Here is a 27,366-nt window from a genome sequence, read left to right as displayed (position 1 = left end):
GAAGTTACAAACAATATTTAACCTTTACATTTACTTGAGTCTGTGATCATTTTTTATTCAATTTGGAACAAAAATTGTGGAATCATTTTAATAAAATTGCAGGAATTGATAAAACTTCCAAACTAAAAGACTTTTTTTTTTTTTTTTTGTGTTTAATGTTATTTTTAGAGCTATTTTAATGCATTTGATGTTAAGTGATTAAGAAAGTGGATACATATATAAATACAATTAAAAATAAAAATGCAAGTTAAGCCCACACATCTAAAACAAAAGCACAGTAAGTGAATTAGCATTAGCATCAGTGTTTATAATGTAGGTTTCAATGTTTATAAAGTATTTGCACATTAATAAATCCATCTTACCACTCAGTTCGATAAATTATTGAATAGTTTAAACAGTACTCTTTATTAAACACAATCTAACGAACAGGAAGCGAAACATACACTTATACAGAAGGTTGAATATAAAACAAAGACGTAAAAATGTAATAAACTTTGATAAACGGTCTGATTCTTCGTTGAAACACTAATGTCAGATTATTTCTTTTGGTACGTGAATGCATCACAGGTTTGACCCACTTTCATCTCGCGCCACAGAAGCCTCTCGTCGTCCAATCAGATTTCAGAAACCACCCGGAAATGGACTGTGTGCCTTCACAATAAAACCCAGTGTTACGGTTATAGTCGCAGAACGAAACGAAACGATTTTTATTTCTATTTACGGTATGTTTGCTTTTCCCCTATTTTATTTCCTTTAACTTAGTAAGTGTGTTTAAAATGCGCTCACTTCCCGTTTTTTTAATTTATTATTTTTAATCAACTTTATTTTATTTGTATATATGTATCAAACAAATTTATATTTACAGATGAATCACAGTAATTATTTCACATGTAAAAGTAACTCAAACCTTTAATGTTGAAAACAAAACAAAAACTTTGCAAAGTAGCTCCTTTTTAATGATACAAGCAGAACGGATTTTTATTGTGGAGAGTTCAACCGGAAGCTTTATTTTATTATGGTGGGCTGCCTTCACAGCCAGCCCGCGTGTTGATCTACAGTATTGCTGAAACAAGGCTCAGAACCAGGACCAGGACCAGCACCATGGAAATGAAGAAGAGGATCTCCCTGGAGCTCCGGAACCGCTCTCCCTCTGAGGTGAGTGCCCGCCCTGAGAGCCCCTGAGCCCGGCTGCGCTGCACGGCTTACTCCGGCCCTCCGGAGGCGGAGGACCGGGAGCACATGGCCGGGTTTGGAGCCTCTGAGCGGGGCTGTGGATCCGCACCGAGTCCCCCTCAGACCAGGTTTTTTTAAACCATGTAAAAACGACTTAAAAAAAAAATAACCCTAATGTTTGTTCGTTTATGATCCACCATGTGGTGCGTTCACTGCGCATTCACAGCCTCAGAAAACACTAATAATCTAACTAGTAAATATATATATAAGTACATTAGGATAAGTGAGTGGCATTTTTGAGATTATTATAAAGTTTGTTTTTATTTATTAATGTGCCGTAGTTTGCATTTTGTCACCGAGTTTAATGTAATTTGTGGAAAAAAAGTTTTTTAGTAAAACAGGTTTTTTTTTCTCCCACAATTGTTGATTAAAAATGGCTTCCATTGAGTGATAAAGGCATGGAACAAGTATTGTGGAGTGTTATTGTAACTGAATTGTGTAATAATTTACACAGTGATTCTAGTTTTCTCTGGTATCGTTGTTTTCTCCTGCGGGACACGGTGGATGCTCTGAAGGGACACATTTGAGCCCCCGGGCCTTAAGGTTGATACGTGGATTTAAATAATAACTTAGTAACCAAACCGTTCTTTATTTATCCTTGAAACTCAAGAATTAAATCTTAATTTATGGTGAATAGCGACTTTTACTGCAGTGCGACTTATAGTCCCTGAACGATGGGAACTTCCTGTGAGTCACAAAATAAACACAGATCTCTATAACAACAGACAACATGAACCTACAGACTGAGCTGAATCCACTGATATACAGGTCAGGTATGTTACGTATCAAAACAACGCTAAAAAAGTCAGTAATGATGACAAATGGTGTCTTATATTTGTTGATTCTTATCAAAAGTTGCTCCAATGTGAATAAAACTCCATATTTTGATAAATCCAAACTGTGTAGTCAGATATCGCTATTACACACATCTGATCACTTCTCAGTCGACAAATCTGTCCACTTAGCACTCATGCGTAAAATGGCCAGTCCCTCCTTTACCCAGCTCTGATTGGCCAGAGCTAAAGCCACTCCCATAGTGTTTGATATATCACTAATATCTACAGGCTCTGGGCTTTACAATGCTGTGTCAATCATTCTGATTGGTTGAAGCATTGCTGAACTAGACACATGCGTAACGCCACCAAAGAGTGGAACCATTACACATGGCACAGCAGAAACCGAATGAAAATGGAAATGTGTTTATATCAAGCTAAATTCAAACACCTAGTGGTCAAACAAGAGACTAACAATGATAGGAATCAATTTAACCGATATATTATAGTTAAACACTGGTGGAAAACTTTGTTACAGTTGTAGCAAAGTGAGCTTCAGCCTGAACTTTTTTTGTACAAAAACATGTTTATCTTTGGCCTAATGTTTATTATTATCACCAAACTTGCTGCAGTTGATGTTAATACATGAGTTCAATTATTTTTGCTTTTACAGCCTTTGATAATGAGAATTGGTTTTATATTTGATGTAAATCTCTAGGTTTTTTTGGGGCGGACTACAGATTTCTGTATTTAAAACAGGATTTATTGTCACTCAGTATCATATATTTACAAAATGTCAGAACATCTGTAACCACTAAGGGTCCTACGTCAATCTGAACAAAAATTAACCATGTAGGTCATGTAGAAGCTTAGAAAAATGTTATTTGTTATAAGTATGTGATTTTTTTCTGAGAAATGTGGCTGGGGCTTTTAACTTCCTGTGACGTTCTAGAGCTGGTTTTTAACTTCCTGTGACGTTCTAGAGCTGGTTTTTAACTTCCTGTGATGTTCCGTAGGTTCAGGAACTGGTTCTCGACCACTGTCGGAGCAGTGATGGAAAGATGGAAGGTCTCACAGACGAGTTCTCCAACCTGGAGCTGCTGAGCCTCATCAATGTGGGCCTCACCAGCATGGCTGGGGTCCCCAAGCTGGACAAGCTGAGGAAGGTGAGTGACCGCACGCACACATTAATAACTTCATATTAATATTAAAACACTTTTAACAGCAGCTGTAGTTCCGTCTGTGTCCACTGGAGGCAATCAGAGCAGAGCTAAGAATTTAATTTAGTAAATACATTATAACACGTTTGGTATTTTTATATTTATAGATTTTTTGTTTTTATTAAAAAAAAAAAAAAAAAAAAAAAAAAAAAGCAGACTAAAACTAAACCAAATTTTGTGTGTTTTTGTAATTCAGGTTTTTTTTTGGTCATTTTGTGTTTATATTTTTTATATTTATAAAAGGTATTTATTTCAACAAACGACTAAAACTAAACTAAGTTTTGCATGTGCTTTTGTTACTTTGTTTCTTTGTTGTACATTTGTTGTTTAATATCTTGGTTATTTTGTGTAATTTTATGTTTTTTTTTTATTACTTTATTATTTTGTTTTGTTGTCATTTTGTGTTTATGTTCCTTTATGTAATTTAGTGTATTTTTGTGTAATTTAATGTATTCATAAAACCTTTTTATTTCAATAAATTACTAAAACTAAACTCAGAATTTTATCTTTTCAAAATAAAGGTTCCTTTTTATTCACATTTAATTTAATTATTTTATTGTTTCTGAGAAAAGTTCATGAGCAGATTTCCAGTTGAGGAATAAGTATCTGTTTCCAACTGTGGCCCTTCAAAATAAAAGCTGTGTTAGCTTAGTTAGCTGGTGGCTAACGTGTGCTATCGTGCGCTGCAGCTGCAGCTCAACGACAACAGGATCTCGGGCGGTTTGGAGGTTCTCGCTGAGCAGCTGGTGAACCTGACGCACCTGGACCTCAGCGGGAACAAGTTCAAGGACATCGGGACGCTGGAACCGCTGGTGGGTGGAGCTTAGCCTAGCGTCAGTAGTTAGCGTTAGCTAGCGCTCTAATGCGTGTGGTTTGCAGAAGAAGCTGCGTGCGCTGAGGAGTCTGGACCTGTTTAACTGTGAGGCCACCAACCTGCACACCTACAGGGAGTCCATCTTTAAGCTCCTCCCACAGCTCGTCTACCTCGACGGATACGATGCAGACGACTGCGAAGCGTCGGACTCTGACGGAGACGCTTATGGCGTAGAGGACGAGGATGAGGAGGGTGAGGCGATTCATTAATATGATTTATTTATATTAATGATTTATTATTCATGTATGATTGATATTTATTAATTTAATTTATATATATTTATTAATTTACATTTATTTATGATGATTTATCTACATTTATTTATATTTGTATATTTATGTATGATTTATTTATATTTATTTATGATTTATTCATATTTATGATTTATATTTACTAATTTGTTCATTTATATTATTTATTACTTATTTTTATTTATTTATATATTTATTTGTTTTTTTTTTTGATTTATTTGTATTTATTATTTTTTATGTTTATATTTATTTATTCATATATATATATTTAGGATTTATTTATATATTTATGATTCATATTTGTTTATATTTATTTAAATGTTTAGAACATATTTATTTATATCTGTGTGTGTCAGTGGGAGTGTCTGAGGACGAGGATGAAGATGACGTGGTGGTCGAGGAAGACGACGATGAAGACGACGACAGCGAGGTGAGTCCTGATTGGTGGATAAAGGAAGTGATGACATATCTGTAGGAGGAGCTTAACTCGTGTGTGTGTGTGTGTGTGTGTGTGTAGGACAGCAGGATAAACGGTGTGGTGGACAGTGAGGATGATGATGATGACGGTGAGTTTTTACAGACGTATAGTTTAACTGTGACGATGAAGATGATGAAGGCGCTAACGTGTGATTGGTCGATGTTTGACCGTCTGCAGACGAGTCGTCGCCGCTCAAAGGAGAGAAGAGGAAGAGGGACGCTGAGGAGGAGGAGGATGATGATGATGATGAAGATGATTGAGTGACCCCTGAACCTTTCCTGGAGCGATCCACATTTTTCAAACGCTCAATTTCTTTTTTTACGTCAAATTATTATTATTTTATTTCCACTTGTTTTTTGTTAACTTGTTTTGTTAAATTTTTCAAATTTTTCCTGTAGTTTGTTTTTATTTAAATTTTTTAATAATTTTGACTTTTTTTGTAGTTTATTTTGTGGCATTTTCTTTAAAGTTTTTTCATTGTTTTTTTGAGGTGTTTTTGTGTTAACTTGTTGCACACCAGGAGCTGCTATGATGTCTTCACCAGAAGCTCCGCCCCCTCCCCTCTCCGCGCTCAGGGCTGATCGTTTTTGTTGCAGCAGCTTTTTAAGATATTTTTGCTGAAAAGTTTAATTTTGTGATTTTTTTTTTTTTTTATTACTTCCTGTAAATTAAATGCAAAATAAACCCAAAGAACTTTGTAAATAAAATCTTAACATTTTGATCCTCTGCCTTCATTTCATTTATTTACAGATGTTGGTCTTTAGCTCCAGATGTTGTTGGTCTTTAGCTCCTGATGTTGGTCTTTAGCTCCAGATGTTGTTGGTCTTTAGCTCCTGATGTTGGTCTTTAGCTCCAGATGTTGGTCTTTAGCTCCTGATGTTGGTCTTTAGCTCCTGATGTTGGTCTTTAGCTCCAGATGTTGTTGGTCTTTAGCTCCTGATGTTGGTCTTTTAGCTCCTGATGTTGGTCTTTAGCTCCTGATGTTGGTCTTTTAGCTCCTGATGTTGGTCTTTAGCTCCTGATGTTGGTCTTTTAGCTCCTGATGTTGGTCTTTAGCTCCTGATGTTGGTCTTTAGCTCCTGATGTTGGTCTTTAGCTCCTGATGTTGGTCTTTAGCTCCTGATGTTGGTCTTTTAGCTCCTGATGTTGGTCTTTTAGCTCCTGATGTTGGTCTTTAGCTCCTGATGTTGGTCTTTTAGCTCCTGATGTTGGTCTTTAGCTCCTGATGTTGGTCTTTTAGCTCCAGCTGAGCAATTCTAACCTGACGACACATGGAGCTCCGAGTTGAAACACTTTAATCTAATTGGAAGGCATTAGAATGCTGACTCATGGTTTACGTACGTCTCTGTGGTTAAGCGCCACCCTCAGCGCCATAAGCTCTTCCTGCTGCCGGTGAAGCTCCTGCAGCAGCTGAAACACACAACTTCACTGTTGTCACTTTCTGTTTGATCATTTTGTGTCTCAGGTTGAGGTCAGCGTTAACTTTATAAACTAGTCATTGCTCAACGGCTTCATGCTGTTTAGTGACACGTGAGGTTAAAGGTCACGTGATGCTCTGACCTCGCTCCCACTGGGTGGCACTGCTGCCTCTGAGGGTTGGAGGCGGAGCAACGAGAAGGAGCCAGTCCCATCCGGCTGCCAACCCAACAGCTCACTGACGTCTTTGGGGTATTTGGCATTCTGGTAGGACAGCTGCTCCTCCAGGAAGTCCTCCAAGGACAAGAAGAAGAAATGACATAACGGAAATAAAAAGTTAACGAGGTAAAAGATAATTTACCTTCTTGTCGCAGGGAAACTCTGTGCTGAATGTGAGACGCGGCTGAAACCGTGGTGAGCTCAGCGGCCTCGCTGGGCATTCTGGGTAAGGGTTTGGGACCAAGACGCCTGGTTTCAGTGACATCATCAGCGGCTCTGTGGGCGGAGTCAAACCTGAGGGCTTGGTCGCAGATGGACACAGAAGCTCGGCTCGTGTCTCGCACCTTTTTCTGCGCCCTGCAGCCACTCTTGTGCCGTCACAGCCGCGCGGTCTCCTGCCGTTGCCGGATACAGATCCTTCTGGAACGTTCTGGACTGAAACCATCAATAGACGATTCCTGAGCACCCAATGATGTTTCCACTGAGTCCTAAAACCAGCAGAAACCTCACCTCTCTCCTCGGGACCACCACGGACAGCGGCTCCACCGTGGCTTTGACCGCGATCACTCGATAGAAGCGGAAGATCTCGCAGGCACTCACGTCTAGGCCGCGTTTGGGCATCACTCCTGTAGAGAGTCAACACAACTCAATTCTGTAGCGCATACAAATACAGGTCGACAGACAATGTGCACCAATCTTTGTGTTGTGAAAATAACTACAAAAGTATCCAAACATAACTAGAAAAGTGCACAAAAAAGTATAAAACAAGGGCTTTTTAAAGGAACCAACTGTGAGAGGTGTAGGAGACGTTAGTGACACGTTTATGTTGATGGTGAGAACAGATGGCTGTGTGTGTGTGTGTGTGTGTGTGTGTGTGTGTGTTAGTCTCTGACCGAGGCCTTTCTGTGGTACTCGACACCTGAACTCCGTCAGGAAGCTAATGTAGGGCGTTTCGTTGCTCAGCTCGTAGCATCTGATGGTCGTGTCTCCCTGTGAACAAACGCACGTGTCACCTTCCCTCACTGGCTCCGCCCACAACACTTGTTCTCCACCTCACCAACGTTCACTTTTAACTGTTAAAACTTGAAGGTGTTAGCCTAATGATGTTAGACTGTTGTTAGCCTGATGGTGTTAGCCAGATTTTGTTAGCTTGATGGTGTTAGCCTGATGTTGTTAGCTTGGTAATGTTAGCCTGATGTTGTTAGCTTGGTAGTGTTAGCCTGATGGTGTTAGCTTGATGGTGTTAGCCTGATGTAAGTACATGTGCTAGCATTCTGTCCTGGGGGTGGAGCTTTGGAGAACCTCTAAATCTGCTGTAAATCTTTGGCCTTGTGGGCGTGGCAGTTGCAAACCTTTCCAGCGAGGTAGAGCATGCGAGTGTCTGCGTCGTAGAACGGGAAAATAACGCCCGCCGAAGCATCCAAGATCTCTTCGTGCAGAGGTTTGGACAAATCCTCCTGCACACAAAAGTCAGGCTCAACAAATCTGACTCTGAGGTTTAGTGTTTAGGTTTAGTGCACAGGAATCTATGACCACAGGAGGCGCCATTTCACCACCTCAGTAAGTGTTTGTGGTGAGTTTGAACAACTTTCTTTGACTTTCCTACAGAAGTTTCTCACTTTAACTGAAGAAAAAACTGTTTGATTTTCATTTCCTAGAAAAAGTGTTTTAATTGTATGTTTTTTTAAATGATCAAATGTTCTTACGGGGTCCCAGAGAACGGCCTGTCTCTGGTTCCAGGGGGAGCGCCCCGTTGTCAGCAGCATCCTCAGACCGCCCATGTACAGCACTTTGTAGACTCTGTGGCTCCTAGTGTTGGACACCTGCACAAACATCACACACACACGCGCGCTTAGTGTCCGGCATCCACGGGCAAGTGGAAGTCCCACTGTCACCTGCAGGACCCGCCCTGTCCTCGGGTCCAGAATGCGCACTCGTCTGTCCTTGGAGGCAGCGGCCAAGCGGCTTCCATCCCCACTGAAGCTGACGGACAGCAGTAGCGCCTCAGAGGGATGGCGGCGGTGGACGGGCATGAGGACCACTCGGACCGGGCGTCTGAGGACGCTTCCTGTCTGGGATACGTCCCAGAGGAGAACCTGCAACCCCACAGGAAGGTTCGTACCTGTCAGTCTTTGACTTGTGTGTACCTGCACCAACCAATCAGACACCTCACCCTGTAGTCGTAGGCGGAGCTAAGCAGCAGGTTCTCCGCGGTTGGATGCCACTGGATAAGCCCAACCCTCCTGCAGTGACCAATCAGAGTCTTCCTGGCCCTGAGGAGCTCCTGCTGGACTCCACAGTCGGGGATGTCCCAGATCCTCACCTATAAGCAGAAGACAGCTGTCAGCAGGGCGCCAAACAGGCTCCACCCACCAACCAGCAAGTGCGGGAGTCCTACGGTACAGTCCTCGGAGCACGAGGCCACACAGTGGTCGTCGAACGGGTTCCACTTCACATCCAGGACCGGCCCGCTGTGGCCGCTCACCCTTGGGTGCCGAGGGTCCACCCTGCCTGTCTGATTGATGGGCAGCACCAGGAAGGACCCGCCCCCGACGCTCTCCGTCACTATGGCGATGAAGCTGGGATTGGCTGAACAGAAGTGGTTGTCATGGACGCTGCCCGTGATTGGCACTCCCGTGTAGCTGTCGTCACAGCTTCCCGACTTTCCCAAAACATGGCGGAACTTTGAGTCGCGGAACGACGGACGCCAGGACTTCTGTAAGACAGGGAAGGGGGCGGGGCTAAGTGCTCACATGGTTTATCGCACGCTGAAAAACAGTGTGTAGGTGGGCATGAATCAAGCCCCTTCACAATAAAAGCCCTACATCTTATTCTCTGCAGGAGCCTGGGTGGTTTATTTATATAGAAATAAACACTAAAGTCAAAACATGGCAGAGCGTCCTCAGGCAGAGGCCTTGGTGAATGCCATCAGTGTACAATGGTATCTGGCCTGCTTAAGACCAGGAGAGAGTTCTGTAATTACATATCGGATAGATAGATATATGTATAGATACAGTAGATAGATAGATGTATTCTAGATAGATAGATACTAGATTGATAGATGTGTGTAGATATAGATGTAGGTGTTAAAGTACAGCTGTGTATTTTCAGTTCTCATCAATGATGCACTCTGCTGTCGGTGTAGACAATCATAACGTGATCAATAATAGATCCGTCCGTTCAGTGCGTCTCTGTCCTGGTTAAACATTCATGGCTTACATACGTCCTCTCTGCTGCTTCACCTTTCAACTCTGACTTTTATTGTGGCGGGGGACGATCGGCGTACCTGAGACGAGGGACGCCGGATCCTCGGACATGATTAGGATTCGTCCTCGTCAGTCACAATTCATAATTCAGTGGACTTTACAGGTTCTCACGCTCTGTTTGTGTACTTTATATAACTAGTGCAGTGTCCGTAGGAAGTATGTATTTCTATAGAAAAGTGGGAGGAGCCACACACACACAGACAGAGATTCCTTGCTTTTATAGAGAGATGCAGGTTTCATACGAACCAAAAACATAGTGTACATAAGCTAATATTCCCACAATATACAAAGCCAATCTACAATTAAGTTACTAATACAAAAATGTATACAAATTCAAAAGAAAACTTATATAGAAACATTTATATAGAGTCAAATATGGAAATGTATCTAAACTAACAGAAACACACATAAAGCTAGCAGAAGAAAGGAAATGAAATATTTTAAAAGTGTACATAGGATTATATACAGGCAAAAACAAGTGACAATAAAGATTAACTATTGAAGATATTACGTTAATAATACAGAAACACAAACAAATGTTTACTAACATTTATATAGAAACTAAGGCAAATCGATAAAAGCGTTGGCAACGAATTTCATTATTGATTTGTTACGTCGAGTGTTTCTAGGGATATAAAACTATTTCACCACTCGTGAATATGACGTTATTGTAGCTTAGCTCTGTGTCTGATTATCATTTATTGTTTTAGTTTTTCACTAGTGACATAAAAATATGAAAACATTACATTTATTTTTGAAAACAATATTTATGTATAACAGATGTTTTTCTATATATTGTTCTATTCGTCCATATCTCAAAGTATTCATCAGTTCAAACTAAACATTTACAGTGAATATTAAATAATCACTGAACAATTGATAAAAATATCAGATTTTCTAAGACCAAAGTGTGTGGGATCTTTGCTGAAATGACTCTAGAAATCATTATGTATATATATTTACATATATATAGCAGCTAATATAGAAACTAAAATATGATGAAAGATGAAGATCTCACCTCAGGTCCAGGCATGTTGGAGGGATGTGTGTGTGTGTGTGTGTGTGTGTGTGTGTGTGTGTGTGTGTGTGTGTGTGTGTGTGTGTGTGTGTGTGATCCCTGACATTGTAGCTGGGAGGTTTCTGCGCGGCTGCTCCCACACAAACACGGCGAGCACCTGATATGACAGGCAGCCGTTAGCAGAGCGTCACCGGGAATGACCTTTGACCCTCAGACGAGTCACACGCAGCCCCTCGGCCTCATTTCATGTTCACGTCCTCCCCGCTAACGCCACAAAAAGGACAACAAATGTACACAAAATCACTGCAAAAACAATGAAGATACACAAAGTAACTTGAGAATCACACAAAATGACTCCGAAAACACAACAAAATACACAAAATGACAGCAAAACAACAAGAAATACACAAAATGACTCAAAAACAACAAAAAATATCACAAAAACACCTTAAATTACTCCATAGAAACAAAAAAGTATCATAAATGACAACAAAATCACAGAAAACTACAACTACTATACAAGAAAGAGAAGAAAAATACTCTCAATGAGAAGCAGAGAGGTGAGGGGGCGTAGCCTTGATATGGGGGCGGGGCCGTGGGTTAATGAGAGCACCACCTGTGAACAGGATAGTTGTGAAAGGCTACATTTCCACTTCCTGTTGGTGATAAACCCTAAGAACAGCTGCCTCTTCATCTCACACAGTGAACACTGTAGCTGGTTCTCAACCTCTGGTACCTGCACAGGTGAGTCCCTCTAACACTGCTTCTACTTCCTTGTTCTCTAACTTTTCAATCCAAGTCCCCCCTTATGTCTAACTACTACATTTGACTCAGAATACTGTGATAAAACATCTATAATCATAATAATAATGAATAACACACATTTTAAATCATCTAACTTTATAAATAAGTGAATGAAACAGTATTTAGTTCCTCCTGAATACATTTAATTCTGTAGTTTTTATTATTTACGTTCATCTCCCTTGTGATGTGGAACCAACACTGACCTTTGTGTTTCACTTCATTGTGTTTTTTGTGTAATTAAGTTGTTTTGTGTGTTTGTGGTGTCATTTGGTTGTTTGTTCTTTTTATTATTGAGTATATTTCCTCTTATTATTTAAATTATTCTCCCTCAGTGTGTGTTTTTGGTGTCATTTGGTTGTTTCTTATCTCATTTGTCAGTTCTTATTGTTATTCACTATATTTTTCTCTTTGTCGTCCTTTTGTCAGTTACTGGTGACATTCAGTGATTTTCATTTTTAACTAAAGATAAACATTAGAAAAAGCCCATATTTTAATGCTTTTATTTGTTAGTTTTCTTCTCTCTCATGAACCCCCTGTAGTGCGGTCACGGACCCCTAGGATGTACACGTACCCCCATTTGAAAAACACTGCACTAACACACACACACTTGCTCTGAACTGAACTAAGAAAAGCAACACAATGTTCTCTATTAGGACCAAAGGTAAACCAGCAATGCAACACATCCACGGGAACCAAAACTAAGGTCATCGCTGTCACGTACATTTTCCTCTGAAATTGTTCAGTTCTTCGGGTCAGTGCGATGGGCGTGGCTTATCTGCAAACGGAAAAACCTTTACGGTCTCGATTTCCAGCAGTGAAGACTCATATTTTGATAGAAACCTCATTATTATGATTAAAAACTATGCAGAATGTCTACCGTACCACTTTGTGATGTGAAACTCTACGAGTGTTCTCATTGGTTAAAATCGTTTAGTATATTATTCGCGCACCAGCTCCTTTTTCTGCGGAAAAGACAAAGCGAGAGTAATTTAGAATTTCTATTACACCAATAAAGAGCAGTTAGCCAACACCGCCCCTAAAAAATACCACAACAATATCCTCAACAGATTTATATCATGAATTTGAAATAAAATCAAGGGAAATGTGATTGCGATCAAAGTCATGTCCCTTTAAATATATCTACAGTAAACACCAGACACTGATTGTTTCACACACACTTCCTCTGCTGACCTGTGGGGGGCAGCAACATCTACTATAAGAACAATAATGGAGGCTAGAGAGAGGATAATATACTTTATTAAAATAGAAAAAGGACAAACACATGTTCCCAAAAATACAGCCATGACAGAATTCTTTGCTTTTATGGTTTAAATAAATGAAATAAAGATGGAGAAAACAGAAGAGATATGACAGTCAATATTCATAAAGATTACCATCACCAGTTTAAGTTGATATCACAATAAAAACAGAAAATACAGCAAAAAAAGTAATGACATTTTTGTCCAAATGTCACTCAAACAACCAGACTTATGACATACCTTAAATGTTTTCATTTACTTTATAACTTATAACTCGTTTTTTCAATATTTCAATGCATATATTAAATGAATTAATAGGTTAATTTAATGTGCTTTACATGATTAGAGTGCAATAGAAAACATTAAACAGTTGAGAAATCAATAACATTAAAATCAACAATAAAATGATTTAAAAAAAAAGTTGCATTTAACTTGACGTTACGACCCCTCTACGATGTAATACAACATAAACAGGACGCCTCACACACAAAGAATGATTATCAAATGTAGTTATTAACAAAACTCACGCCTCCAGACTGCGACTAAAACGGTCACATATGCGACTATTTTGTCAGTGTGCGAGAGTGAAAAATGTATCTGGTGACATCGGTGCGAGTGCGTATGGATGATGTTATTATGGACGGAGCGACTGAGCGTTTCATCACGTCCCATAGTGCACTTCTCTCTCTCGCGCTCACGCAACTTTGCTGCGGGTAATGCAACGGTGAATACGCCAAGTATAAACCCCAATGTGCTCATTTGGAGTGCGCACGGTCCGCTATGAACGGAGCCAGGCATAACGAGTCGTTCACTGAGTTCACGCTCACATTGAGAGCAGCAGTGAAAAGGAAGAATGTGCTGAGCTCAGCGATAGAGCGTACACACTCATCAGAATCATGGAGGGACCAGAACTGATGGACTATGATACCAGGACAGATGTTCAGCTGTGGTTCTCTCAGGGCAGGGGTCTGCAACAGAGTCCTAACTCAGAGCTTCCCCATAACAAGTCATATTACATATCACTCACACGTGCTGTCCCTTACACGTGCTGTCACATATTGATCAGCTGTTTGTTAATAAATTAGCCTGTGTAGCATTTAGCATCAGCAAATTTAACCCAGAATTATCTTTCTTCTCAGACTTCATTTTAAATAAAATTATCTAGATTTATATCATAAATCATTATTTTGAGAAAATATATTAAGATATGAGTTATGGTCCATATCACCAGCCCTAGTAGGAATGTTTACAGTATTTTAATATTAATAAAGGTCGACCTACCAGATTATAATCACATCATTGTATTTAATAAGTGGGTATTTTAGATTTATTGTACATCTATATTAATATATAAGTGATACTGGAGCTTGGTTGGGGGGTGAGACGACTGGTAGTGGAGCCAGAAAACTTCCCTTATTTTCAAATCCAAAACTTGACAGTTATGACTTTGACTCTTATACAATGGCTCCCTATAGCTTTAAAAAAAAACTAAAACTATTGAAATAAATAGTTATTTTTTACTGAAGCTATTAATGACAAATAAAATCATGATATAACAATTTATTAACCTAAAATAAATCACGTTGTACAGTGACTCAGCACTTTCCCACTTCATCTACAGACCATCAACTTTCCTCCACCTGTGACTAAAGTTTTAAATCTCTGGTAAGAAACTAAACCAACAAAAACACTATTTCTGGAAGAAAATACAGATTTTAATTGTGTGGGAACAGATTCATTTAACGTAAGAATTTGAAGATGAAAGAGTGCGACCAACGTCAGTGCCACCACTGGAAAAGTTAGTGTAGAGCCCTGAAAATTCTTAAAAGTAGCAACAGAACAAACTAAAAGGGACTGGAGACCCTGGCCAAACTAAACAGAAGTAGGGAGGACACTGGGCCAACCCTATACAGGGCCGTCGTCCCAGCGTCCACCCTCTAACCTACAAAACTTACACAAGACTAAAACTACACAAAGACGAAAACAGGACTACCAGAAATCTCCAGCCCAAACTAAAATAACAAACTTACAGGACATTGAGTAAGGAGCTGAAGAACTTTGTTTTCCTTGTTTTTTGACCTGTTGTTGTCCCTTATTGATGGATGGCCCATGTTGGGTACTAACGGTGTTGTAGTGCTTGTTTGATGTTTGATTTCTTCTTCGTGGGTAAATTGAATGTTTCTGGTGGCGTCTGTGGTGTATAGGTGATTAAGGTTTAATGATAAAATCCAATCAGGACAAAAGCAGAACTGTCCGGAGTTCCCACACTTATCATTTATCGGTCAATCCCTACTAACTGGTATCCATCGCCTCCTCAAGGTCGAGGATCTGGATATGTTTGTTATTCTTCGCTACTTCTTTTACTTTAGCCAACACACCCTGGCTTGTGGGGTCATCAGTACGGCTCTTCAGATTATTCACAAACTTCTCAAAGATGGCGATCAGGGGTTGGGCGTACTCAATCACATACTCGATCTGGCCATCTGTTGGTTTATTAAACATGAGTCCTGCAGTGTGCAAACCAAAAACTCTGCCATGGCCGTCAATCACTGGTGATCCTGAAGCTCCGTGATATAAGAAGGTGTTGTAGGTGGGATGTTCCTCACTCTCCAGTAAGTCCTGAAGGCCTTGGTCGTTGAGATGATTAATGAGTGGTCGGATTGGGAAGAGCGACTTTCTGTAGGGCTCTAAACACTCTTTGACGACATCTTTCCTCTTCTCTTTCTCTATGATCCAAGTCGGATCCATCCGCAGGATCTCTCCTTTGGGGTGGCCAATAATACAGGCTTCACCTGTTTCAGGGAGAGGCCCAAACTTGTTCAACAGCCCCTTTGGGACTTTCATGGGTCTTCCATTTTGCTTCCAGCCCTCAGGATGGAGCTCCACTATGGCATAATCAAGCTCAGAGTCGATGTCTACAAACAACTTCTCGGCCTCGAAGCAGTAGAAGTCATTGTACGGCTCAGGGTCGACATAGTTAAACAAGGCAAACACATCAATCTCGTCATGAAGCTCTCTTCCATCAGTGCAGTTTTGAAATAAATGTGCATTTGTGATGATGTAATTATCAAAGAGCACAAAGCCTGTTCCTGAGCAAACATCTCCAACTCTGACTTTACAAACGGACTCGCCTAGTTTGTGCATCTGCTTCTGCCTGAACACCTCGCTGAAAGACTGCTGGGCCTTTCCGAAGTTCACTTTCTCCACTTTCACCGTGTTGACTTCAGCCCTGTTCTCCATCTCCTCCTTCAGATGTGGGAACTGTTCACACAGTAACTCATAGATCTCCATCAACTTCTCCTGGGTCAAAGTGTTTGTCCCCTCGCTCGTCTTTGTGGATGCAACGCTGCGCCCTCGCATGTCAGCAACTTCCTTCACTGACTTATTTGCCACGTCTTCCTGATTCTTTCCATCCTTGCCACTTTTGTTCAGGGGAAGACGGATCTTGAACTTATTGTTGTGGAGGTTTTTGACCTTTTCAGTGCTCACAGTGAGTGTGTTTTCATTATCATTGTTGGACAGTTTAAAAGACTCGAGGTAATCCAGGAAGCGCCCGTCCCTTCTAAAGGTCTCCATCACAGTAGCTCCCTTCTCTCCATAAACACAGAGAAACTTAAACATTTTAACAGCTCCCTGGTTCCTGAACAGCTCCTTGGATCGAGAGTTAACTCCTCCCACTGTATCAATGAAGAAGACTGAGTACTCCTCTACAGGACGGATCAAAGTGTAATCTACACCTTCTGCTCTCTGTTCCACTTCCTGTGTCTCCCAATAGAGGGTCAGCGTTTCTCCTTCCTCGAGACACGTACAAGGGAAATGTGTAGGGATGATGGTCTCTTTGTCTCCTTTACCCATGTGTATAATAATACCATCATCAGCCATCTTTGCGTTCCACTCACTGTGGGATTTCAGCACCTGCAGCACCGTGCGTGGATGTTCACAGTGAACAGAGTATTCATATCGATCGTTTGAGCTGAACTTCACATTGAGTGTATGTGAGTGTCCATCCTGAAAACAGATCAGAACATAAAATAACATTTCATAACAACAATAATAATTCACTCATGAGTTAAAAACTAATATGTTAAAGTTTGTTTACTCTGAACCAGCAGTTCTGAATGAACAAAGAGGTCAGAACACATTACACTGGCTCCCAGTCAGCCTCAGAGGAGACTGTAAAGTTCTGCTGCTGGTTATAAATGTGTGAATGGGTTTGGTCCAGAATACATCAGTGAGATGTTAGTCAGGTATGAACCCAGCAGGTCTCTGAGATCTATGGACACAGGTCAGATAGTGGAGCCCAGAGCTCACAGTAACCATGGTGATGCTGCTTTTAGTTGTTATGCTGCAAAGAAGTGGAACAAACTGCAGCAGAGCTGAAGTCAGCATCACATGAACATTTTTAAATCAAAGTTAAAGGCGCTTTTTTTTTATCTACTGTGTATGATTGAGAGAGATTTATGGTCATGATGATGATGTCATGATGATTTTACTGATGATTTTAATTGATTTTCCTGATGATTTTAAATGTTCTTATTGATTTTAAACAATTTAATGTGTTATCATGTAAAGCTCATTGAGTTGCCTTGTGTATGAAATGCGCTATACAAATAAATTTGCCTTGTTGAAAGGTTTTTTTTTTTTAATTGTATTATTTTGAATTGATGCTAATATTTGTTTGAATATGATATTTATTTAAAGTTACTCCCAGTGTCTTATTAATTCCAATAAATAATTCCCATAAAGAGTTTATATTTCTCAATATTCCCAAAATTTCCCATCTTAAGTTCCTGTGGAAATTCACCAGAAATGTTCCCCCATTTTTCTTCCCTACTCATCGTTTTCAACAAAGCTTTTAAGAAAGTAGTTTTTATTCTAAAGTGCTCACCACAGGGTCAGTCTTCTCCTCTTTCACTTTGACTGGACTAGAAGGGTCAGCCTGAAAACACAACATCATATTACATCACCAGGAATGTTGAACATTCTGTATTTTCAGTCTGCAGCGCCCCCTGCTGCTGAACCTGCAGAAAACTCACATTGTTCCACTGGATGTTTGTGAGCTTTTGTCATTTAAACAGTTACTATAAGGTCGTCTTAACTGTATGTGTGAGATAATCACTAATGAAGTTTAGAAAAGAGCAAAACCTTTGAAACCAGAGGGAAAAATAACTTTCATAACTTATTTTGACACGTCACAGTTTGCTTCCTCAACATTTTGATCAGTTTAGGTTTTGATCATTGAATTTTATGTTCCAAAAACAAACAAAAACGATTGATTATTTAATTTTCAAACTGAAATTTAAGGCATATTTCTTCATCAGGGTCAAAAAGGGAAAAACACACATTTAAAAATTGGTTGATTTTCCATTTTTGTTTGTAAAACCAGAAAAACAAAACAATCCCCGAGGTTCATTCAGATATTTCTTGACTTATTCTTTGACTTAGTATTAACATTAACAAAGCATTATCATGAACCTTGCATTAACAATAACCTAGCACTAGCCTAACATGAACCTAGCATTACCATTAACATCTCTATTTATATTCTAGTTTCCACTGTTGTCATTGTTTTTCATTTTAATTCACGTACCGCACTATGACAATGCGCGTACCACTGGGGGTACCCGTACCCTACTTTGGGAAACTATAGGGTCTACACAACATAGGCCAAGAAAAACACACACACACACACACACATTGAAGCACTTGTCCATATTTGACAATCTATCTCCAGTAATAGATTGTTTTTCTCAACAAAAACAATATCTTATCATAATGAGCATATTTTTTTTTTTATCCACAAGTACAGATTACTAAAAACCAAACAGTCATTCCTTACTTTTCACATCAAACTGTCCTTTTTTTCCTACTTCATGGAATCTAAACATGTTGTTACAGGTGAAAATACCATCGATGAACTGAAACTTAGTGTTTGTTTAGTTTTCCATAAATAGATATTATTTAACACATCTGTTGTTTTTCTCTCTAGTCTATGAACATTTCACATAAACTACATGAATTACTCACTGTTTTGTTGTTAAAATATTTACGGATGTCTCCTGTTCCTGGTCCTGAACTCCTTCCTCGTTTGTGAGGCATTTTCACCTGATGACTGCTTTTCACCTGATGACTGCTTTTCACCTGATGACTGCTTTCACCGCTGGTAAAGACTAAAGAGTAATGGCGGAGGGTTTGCTCGTTTATAAATGCCCGCCGACATAGCGGAAGACAAAGCTCCGCCTTAGCCCTCCTCTGATTGGCTCTATCCGCTCTACATCACTGACGTCAGCCAATGGGCACTCGCCCTCAAACTGGTGACGCACTGCGGACCCCAAAAGCGAAACTAAATTAAAAGTCGTAAAATGTGAACTAAAAATATCACAAATACACACATTTCTAAACATTTTCTGTCGGACCGAAGCAGGGATTTATATTTTAGTTACACTGCATCTTTTAAAAGTGACTGAAATACACAAATGGCTAAAAAAACAAACTAGTGTCTATATTATTGTTTAAATATCAGTTTTCTCAGCAAAATTGTGAACAGCTGACAAGATAAATACATAATTTATATAAAACAATTTTGTGTTTGTTACATTTTTCCACCTTGTGAACACACATTGATTTAGTTTTGCTACCACACACACAGTGCGACCCCCAGTGGACAAATACTGAACAACAGTTACTGACAAAGCAACTGATCAATAAAGCAGAAGTACAGCGCTTAGAGCTCCCCCTAAAGGTAACTTTGGTTATGTCACTGTCATAAACACTTCACACACCCCGCCCCCCTGACCCACCCCACAGCTACATACAACAGTGACACTAAGGGTACTTTCACACATATAGTCCCATGTGACCAGTATGAGGAAGAGAGACAAGTAAAATAAATGATGGGAGTAATACAGAAGTGTGGTAATGTGTGTGCTGACAAAGTTGCTTTGAAAATGGATGGATATGTGTGTGTGCTGCCTGATGTACTGCTGCTGAGTTGAGCCATTCCTCAGACAAAGGTCTTCTCTACCTTTTTTTGCTGCCATGATATAAGTTTGAGAAAAGTGAATTAGTAGATACTGTGTGTAGCCACGAGGCTGGTCATAATCTAGCATTAGTGTGTGTTGGGCTGACGTAAGGTAGTACATAGCAAGTGCTGTTTTATGGCCAGAGACAGCGAGGGTGGGGGGATGGGTGGAATAAAGAACTTTTAATCACCCCATAAACACTAGTATTACCCTCAAGGACTATGAGAAAGATTTAAAATGAAAAGTCAAACTCAAGGCCCGGGGGTGAAATTTGATATTACAAAAAACAATGTGTAAAAATACTAAGTAATTTAGTTGTAAATCTCAGCTCTTCCCAATACATAAATTCAATTAATATTTACAATATTTGCCAGGGAATTTTGAGTCAGAATCATGTATTATAGTTTTTTTAATGTCATCATTTCTTTTGTCATTACATTTTTCTTCATTTCTTTAACTTTTACATTTTCTTTTCCTTTGTATTTGTCAGAATGGTGTAGTACTTTTTAAGAGTAATGACATTTTGATGGAATTGTGTATTTTTTGTTCGTTTTAAAGTAAACTTTAATCTCAATTCTTTTAACATTTTGCAGTTTCCCCGTTGCTTTCGTCATTTTTAACCACAAAATATTTATAGTATCCAAAATCCTGCAATTTGACTGAAATTTTACTAACTTCTCCCAAACTGAATAATAAAAAAAAAAAATTAAACTCAAGGAAATTTAAATAATGATATTGTCTCTAACTTTCATTACTCTACATATAATTTATAGGGCAGAATAATGTTGAAAAAGCAAGTTTTTCTGTCTACAATTTGTGGCTCTTTTCAGATCAAACTGGTGCGTATTTGGCCCCTGAACTAAAATATGTTTTTAACACCAGAGTTAAAGTAAAGAGACTAAAAATGTGTTTACGTCAAACTTTTATTTCATCATTTAACTCCAATGTGACGACCAGGATCTGAAGCAGCTTGACGTGGACCTGCAGGAGACAAAGATCACGTTTAGAGACCATGTCGGATCATCGGCGACACACGGACAGACGTTAAGACTTCGCTCAGACATCCAAGGAAGATTTGGACCGTCACGGGTCCTCAGACCTCTGGAGGAAACTACGAATGGCAGGAAAACGTCATCACAGCGAACAGAAAAAAAACAAAAAAACAGAAAGTGAACGTACCTTCATCACCTGGATCCAGAACCAACATCGTCTGATTCCATCATCAATAACCTGAGAACAAGAGGGAAATGAAAAATTGCTCATTTTTTGTGCGTTATTCATCTGTAATCAATCGCGATTAGTAAGAGTTAAAAAGCCGTTTAGAAAAATAATAGCGAAAGTTATGTTATCTTTATGATTTAAAAGGAAGCAGTTTGTTATTGAATCACTTGAGATTAGACACGCCCCCTAACAGATACCAGCATTAGCATAGCGACAAGCACTACACCCAAAATAGGATTCATCTAATGTCATCATTTGTATGTATATTGTTTCCTTTCCTTTATGCATTTTAAAACTGCTTTTCAACCTTGGGGTTGTGACCCCATGTGTGTTCGTCCAAAATGTCTAGTATATTTTAATTATTTTTACATTACCAGAATCTTTATTAAATATGAATGTCATAAAAAGTAACGAAACAAATTATATATTTTTACACACTCAATATAAATTAAATAGTTCAATAATGAACATTTTATTTTGTAATCATTCTTTAAGAAGTTAAAAACACCACCCACACTCTAAACTTTCACTTCCTGTAAATATCTGATCTAGTGCGTTTGTTCTACAGCTGCTTCGCTCAGACATCCAAGGAAGATTAGAACCGTCACAGGTTGTTAGAACCTCTGGAGGAAACTACGAATGGCAGGAGAACGTCATCACAGCGAACCAGCAGTTGTTCACACATCATATACTAGGTTTCTGCGATAAATCGCAATATTTCACTGCGCGATTAAAACACCGCTTCAAAAATGTCCAAATCGATTTTTAAAATCATGTTTTTCCAACTAAAAAAAAAAAACTCGAAGTAGTAAGCAATATTTCAGCAGAAATATCCTTTAATTTAACAGTTTGATTTACATACCACTTATTTTTAATATTTGTACTTGGATTAAGTAAACATAAATTGTTCTTTGTAAAGTCTTGACAATATATATTGTACGGTAGAGCTGCACGATTATGACCAAAATGATAATCACGGTTATTTTGATCAATATTGTAATCACAATTATTTATCAAATTTGGTAAAAAAACTGTTTTTAATTATTACACTACTTTTAAACAAACAATATGTTCACAGTTCAAACTTAAGCATTAAATTATTATAATAAAAACATTTTAAATAATTAACCCAATGTACCAAAGACTAACTCAATTAATACACTATTACAGAGCCCATATTATAATTATTCTAGATAATCAGCTTTATTTAATCATGTGATCACAATTAAAAGTCAAATAATTGTTTCAGATACTGACCCTGAACGCCTCACAGCTCCACGACGATGACACCAGCGCCAAAACTGAAAGAAGAGACGCTACACGTTAGACACACACACACACTGAGCATTAGTTAAACGGTTAAATATCATTTTAACGTTCGCTCAGACATCCAAGGAAGATTAGAACCGTCACAGGTTGTTAGAACCTCTGGAGGAAACTACGAATGGCAGGAGAACGTCATCACAGCGAACCAGCAGTTGTTCACACATCATATACTAGGTTTCTGTGATAAATCGCAATATTTCACTGTGCGATTAACACATTGATTAAAAAATGTCCAAATCGATTTTTAAAAATCATATTTTTCAATTAAAAAAAACTAGAAAAGAAATATTTCAGCACAAATATCCTTTAATTTAACAGTTTGATTCACATACCACTTATTTTTTATATTTGTATGTGGATTAAGTAAACAAATTCTTCTTTGTAAAGTCTTGACAATATATATTGTACGGTAGAGCTGCACGATTATGACCAAAATGATAATCACGGTTATTTTTTATCAATATTGTAATCACAATTATTTATCATACTTGGTAAAAAAAAAAAAAAAATGTTTATTACACTAATGTTAAACAATGTGTAGAGTTTACAGTGCAACATTAAATTATTATAATATAGACATTATAAATAATGAACCCAATGTACCAAAGGCAACCTGAATTAATACACTATTACAGAGCCAATATTATAAATGTAAATAATCAGGATTATTTAATCATGTGATCAATTAAAAGTCAAATAATTGTTACAGATACTGACCCTGAACGCCTCACGCAGCTCCACGACAAAACTGAAAGAAGAGACGCTACACGTTAGACACACTGAGCATTAGTTAAACGGTTTAATATCATTTTAACGTTCGCTCAGACATCCAAGGAAGATTAGAACCGTCACAGGTTGTTAGAACCTCTGGAGGAAACTACGAATGGCAGGAGAACGTCATCACAGCGAACCAGCAGTTGTTCACACATCATATACTAGGTTTCTGCGATAAATCGCAATATTTCACTGTGCGATTAAAACACTGCTTCAAAAACGTCCAAATTCATTTTTTAAAATCATGTTTTTCAATAAAAAAAAAAAAAAACTCAAAGTAGTAAGCAATATTTCAGCAGAAATATCCTTTAATTTAACAGTTTGATTTACATACCACTTATTTTTAATATTTGTACTTGGATTAAGTAAACATAAATTGTTCTTTGTAAAGTCTTGACAATATATATTGTACGGTAGAGCTGCACGATTATGACCAAAATGATAATCACGGTTATTTTGATCAATATTGCGCATGCACACACACACTCTCTCTGAACTAATGTATGGACATTAACTGCACCACCAGTGTGTAACTGTAATATGTCAGATTGGTTCCAATCATTGTTAGTCTCATGTTTGACCACTAGGTGTTGCAATTTGGCTTGAAATAAACATCCATTTTTATTTAGGTTTCTGCATTTTTGGTTCCACTCTTTGGTGCTGTTACGCAGCCGTCAATTAAAAAAAAACAAAACATCAATAATTAACATTGTATCTGCAGCTGTCATTTGTTTAACAAGCAACTCTAAATAACTTAAAACACATATTTAACAGGCATAATTTGTTCTTTAATGAGACCTCCGTAATAGACAATGTTATGTTTGTGATTTATATTTCTGTTATTAAATGTTTAAACGGCTCACCACACACACCTTCAGCTGGATGAGGCTCTAACTCAGACCATGGTTGGATGTAGAACCATCAACCTGAGCATATCCAGGTCTCATCCAGGACCAGGAGACCTACAGACACAATCACAGTGAGTCAAACTCATCTTCATCACGTGTTACAGTTAAACTGTTGAATATCATTTTAACGTTCGCTCAGACATCCAAGGAAGATTAGAACCGTCACAGGTTGTTAGAACCTCTGGAGGAAACTACGAATGGCAGGAGAACGTCATCACAGCGAACCAGCAGTTGTTCACACATCATATACTAGGTTTCTGCGATAAATCGCAATATTTCACTGTGCGATTAAAACACAGCTTCAAAAATGTCCAAATTTTTTAAAATCATGTTTTTCAATTAAAAAAAAAAAAAAACTCAATATTTCAACAGAATTATCCTTTAATTTAACAGTTTGATTTACATACCACTTATTTTTTATATTTGTACTTGGATTAAGTAAACATAAACTGTTCTTTGTAATGTCTTGACAATATATATTGTATTGTAGAGCTGCACGATTATGACCAAAATGATAATCACGGTTATTTTGATCAATATTGTAATCACAATTATTTAACAAATTTGGTAAAAAACTGTTTTTATTACACTACTTTTAGACAAACAATATGTTTACAGTTCAAACTTAAGCAATAAATTATTATAATAAAAACATTTTAAATAATTAACCCAACGTACCAAAGACTAACTCAATTAATACACTATTACAGAGCCCATATTATAATTATTCTAGATAATCAGCTTTATTTAATCATGTGATCACAATTAAAAGTCAAATAATTGTTTCAGATACTGACCCTGAACGCCTCACAGCTCCACGACGATGACACCAGCGCCAAAACTGAAAGAAGAGACGCTACACGTTAGACACACATACACACTGAGCATCAGTTAAACGGTTAAATATCATTTTAACGTTCGCTCAGACATCCAAGGAAGATTAGAACCGTCACAGGTTGTTAGAACCTCTGGAGGAAACTACGAATGGCAGGAGAACGTCATCACAGCGAACCAGCAGTTGTTCACACATCATATACTACGTTTCTGCGATAAATCGCAATATTTCACTGTGCGATTAAAACACTGCTTCAAAAACGTCCAAATTCATTTTTTAAAATCATGTTTTTCAATTAAAAAAAAAAAAACTCAAAGTAGTAAGCAATATTTCAGCAGAAATATCCTTTAATTTAACAGTTTGATTTACATACCACTTATTTTTAATATTTGTACTTGGATTAAGTAAACATAAATTGTTCTTTGTGAAGTCTTGACAATATATATTGTATGGTAGAGCTGCACGATTATGACCAAAATGATAATCAGGGTTATTTTGATCAATATTGCACGCACACAGTAACTGTAATATGTCAGATTGGTTCCAATCATTGTTAGTCTCATGTTTGACCACTAGGTGTTGCAATTTGGCTTGAAATAAACATCCATTTTTATTTAGGTTTCTGCATTTTTGGTTCCACTCTTTGGTGCTGTTACGCAGCCGTCAATTAAAAAAAAACAAAACATCAATAATTAACATTGTATCTGCAGCTGTCATTTGTTTAACAAGCAACTCTAAATAACTTAAAACACATATTTAACAGGCATAAATTGTTCTTTAATGAGACCTCTGTAATAGACAATGTTATGTGTGATTTATATTTCTGTTATTAAATGTTTAAACGGCTCACCACACACACCTTCAGCTGGATGAGGCTCTAACTCAGACCATGGTTGGATGTAGAACCATCAACCTGAGCATATCCAGGTCTCATCCAGGACCAGGAGACCTACAGACACAATCACAGTGAGTCAAACTCATCTTCATCACGTGTTACAGTTAAACTGTTGAATATCATTTTAACGTTCGCTCAGACATCCAAGGAAGATTAGAACCGTCACAGGTTGTTAGAACCTCTGGAGGAAACTACGAATGGCAGGAGAACGTCATCACAGCGAACACACACACAGACACACACACACTGACCTTTGTCTGCTACTGGACAGCAGCGTACACGCACACGCCTCCAGTAGAGGATGTTCCTGCTGCGATAGTCCTGGGACTGAAAGAATGAGTCCATCGATCAATAACATTATTACAATAAGTCACAAATGAAAACACGTAAACTGAAATCACACTAAAACTACGTTATTACTATTTTATTAATGCTAACGCTAAAGTACACCTCCGTAGAGCTGCGACTCGATTTCATAATCGATCAGATAGTATGTCTTAGTAGCCCAAATAGTAGAACACACAGACATTAGTACTAGTAAACACACTTGCACACTTTATTGACAAAGTTCGCTTAGAATCGATAACATTTCAAAGACAATTGATTTGTTGTCTCAGCCTTACACCTCAGTTACTGTTAATAAATCTGAATTATTCCCACACTTTATATGAAAGGGGAATTAAAGCTGTTAAACTCACTCTATTGAAAAAAAACTCTGTTTCTTAAAGTTAACATGTTGTGCTTTACTGAAAAGCTACAAATATTACGGTAATCACGTGAAATAGTTGCCAGAAAAACGTCGCGTTCGCATCTTTAAACACATGGAAACTTACCATTTAAATTGTAAATAGTTTTATACATTCTAAATCGTATATATTTGGGGAATTAAATAGTGAGCCTTCATTTTTTTCTTCCTATTAAATGTCTAATATCTATTTCTTTTTTTTACCGATATTAAACTGGTAGAAAACGTAAAAAATTGTAAAAATGCGGAGATGTTAATAATACAGGCGTTAAAGGGTTAAACTAGGTAAAAACGAGTTTGCATTCTTTTTTTACACTTACGTGACTCACTACCCTAATATTACTATTAATTACATGTTTATTATAGCCATTAAAGTTATTCAGCTCTGTTATAAATGAAATACTACTGTAGGGAAACCACGTGGTCAGCGGCCGGAAACACGTGAAAATAAAACCACCTCGTCAGAGTCTGATCTGAAATAAATTATTATTATAAATCAGTTTGTGTAACTATCGTTATATGTTCCCACAGGAACAGTTTTACATCACCACACCGTATTTGATCGAGTTTTAATCTACGTTTAATTTCTCCAACATGGGAAACATTATCCGCCTCCATCCGTTAAATAAAACCTTAATATGAGCATGAAACGACCAAACAGTAACTACAAACATCTAAATTGACGATAAAAGGTGAGATTAGTGAGAATAAAAGCAGGATTGAGGAGATATTTACCAGATTGTGTGTCTACTAGTGCCATCGTTGAATGTGAACGAACGGAAGTCTCCGGTTTTATTTTATACTCTCAGACCGGAAACAGTGCCCCCTG

General features: G+C 38.1%; 3 protein-coding genes and 1 long non-coding RNA gene across 6 annotated transcripts; 1 reads left to right on the top strand and 3 right to left on the bottom strand.

Annotated features, from left to right (window-relative positions):
* Positions 1-987: 987 nt before the first annotated feature.
* On the top strand, positions 988-5,419 carry LOC114480146 (putative acidic leucine-rich nuclear phosphoprotein 32 family member C). The gene is made up of 7 exons (XM_028474010.1): positions 988-1,155; positions 3,023-3,172; positions 3,916-4,038; positions 4,106-4,292; positions 4,708-4,781; positions 4,869-4,917; positions 5,007-5,419. Exons 1-7 carry the CDS (start codon positions 1,102-1,104, stop codon positions 5,087-5,089), a joined length of 720 nt encoding a protein of 239 aa, XP_028329811.1. The 5' UTR covers positions 988-1,101; the 3' UTR covers positions 5,090-5,419.
* A 343-nt stretch (positions 5,420-5,762) lies between these two features.
* On the bottom strand, positions 5,763-10,763 carry LOC114480761 (coronin-2A-like). Its single transcript, XM_028475181.1, has 13 exons — positions 10,749-10,763; positions 8,863-9,180; positions 8,638-8,787; positions 8,360-8,560; positions 8,171-8,287; positions 7,817-7,921; positions 7,358-7,454; positions 6,975-7,090; positions 6,809-6,899; positions 6,607-6,740; positions 6,390-6,539; positions 6,171-6,239; positions 5,763-6,090 (listed from the first exon to the last, which is right to left on the bottom strand). Exons 1-13 carry the CDS (start codon positions 10,761-10,763, stop codon positions 6,025-6,027), a joined length of 1,629 nt encoding a protein of 542 aa, XP_028330982.1. The 3' UTR covers positions 5,763-6,024.
* Positions 10,764-14,682: 3,919 nt separating this feature from the next.
* Positions 14,683-18,969, bottom strand: LOC114480130 (protein FAM111A-like). Its single transcript, XM_028473988.1, has 3 exons — positions 18,839-18,969; positions 17,700-17,750; positions 14,683-16,819 (listed from the first exon to the last, which is right to left on the bottom strand). Exons 1-3 carry the CDS (start codon positions 18,908-18,910, stop codon positions 15,104-15,106), a joined length of 1,839 nt encoding a protein of 612 aa, XP_028329789.1. The 5' UTR covers positions 18,911-18,969; the 3' UTR covers positions 14,683-15,103.
* Positions 18,970-20,738: 1,769 nt separating this feature from the next.
* LOC114480150 (uncharacterized) lies at positions 20,739-27,327 on the bottom strand. Of its 3 annotated transcripts, none has more exons than XR_003676060.1 (9): positions 27,273-27,327; positions 26,044-26,119; positions 25,748-25,846; positions 24,860-24,918; positions 24,027-24,116; positions 23,098-23,128; positions 22,312-22,355; positions 21,013-21,063; positions 20,739-20,814 (listed from the first exon to the last, which is right to left on the bottom strand). It is a non-coding gene; the product is annotated as an uncharacterized LOC114480150 (long non-coding RNA). The 3 variants fall into 3 exon arrangements; XR_003676059.1 differs by having other exon boundaries at positions 24,860-24,903; XR_003676058.1 differs by having other exon boundaries at positions 24,860-24,903; positions 25,757-25,846.
* Positions 27,328-27,366: the final 39 nt, after the last annotated feature.

Source organism: Gouania willdenowi, chromosome 18, assembly GCF_900634775.1.
Source record: "Gouania willdenowi chromosome 18, fGouWil2.1, whole genome shotgun sequence".
Classification (NCBI taxonomy): Eukaryota; Metazoa; Chordata; class Actinopteri; order Blenniiformes; family Gobiesocidae; genus Gouania; species Gouania willdenowi.
Note: the sequence above shows the minus strand (reverse complement) of the source record. Positions and strands in the feature narration are given on the sequence as shown.

Bases quoted from the DNA above. Each gene is read 5' to 3' on its own strand.
- LOC114480130 (XM_028473988.1), bottom strand. From the start codon at position 18,910: ATGCCTCACAAACGAGGAAGGAGTTCAGGACCAGGAACAGGAGACATC. The intron at 17,751-18,838 runs GTGAGTAATTCA...TTGTGTTTTCAG, and splicing joins AATATTTTAACAACAAAACA to GCTGACCCTTCTAGTCCAGT. The intron at 16,820-17,699 runs GTGAGCACTTTA...ATCTGTTTTCAG, and splicing joins AGGAGAAGACTGACCCTGTG to GATGGACACTCACATACACT.
- LOC114480146 (XM_028474010.1), top strand. From the start codon at position 1,102: ATGGAAATGAAGAAGAGGATCTCCCTGGAGCTCCGGAACCGCTCTCCC. The intron at 3,173-3,915 runs GTGAGTGACCGC...CGTGCGCTGCAG, and splicing joins AGCTGGACAAGCTGAGGAAG to CTGCAGCTCAACGACAACAG. The intron at 4,293-4,707 runs GTGAGGCGATTC...TGTGTGTGTCAG, and splicing joins AGAGGACGAGGATGAGGAGG to TGGGAGTGTCTGAGGACGAG.
- LOC114480761 (XM_028475181.1), bottom strand. The intron at 7,091-7,357 runs GTCAGAGACTAA...GACTCTCTACAG, and splicing joins AGTACCACAGAAAGGCCTCG to GAGTGATGCCCAAACGCGGC. The intron at 6,091-6,170 runs GTACGTAAACCA...ATGTGTCGTCAG, and splicing joins TGGCGCTTAACCACAGAGAC to GTTAGAATTGCTCAGCTGGA.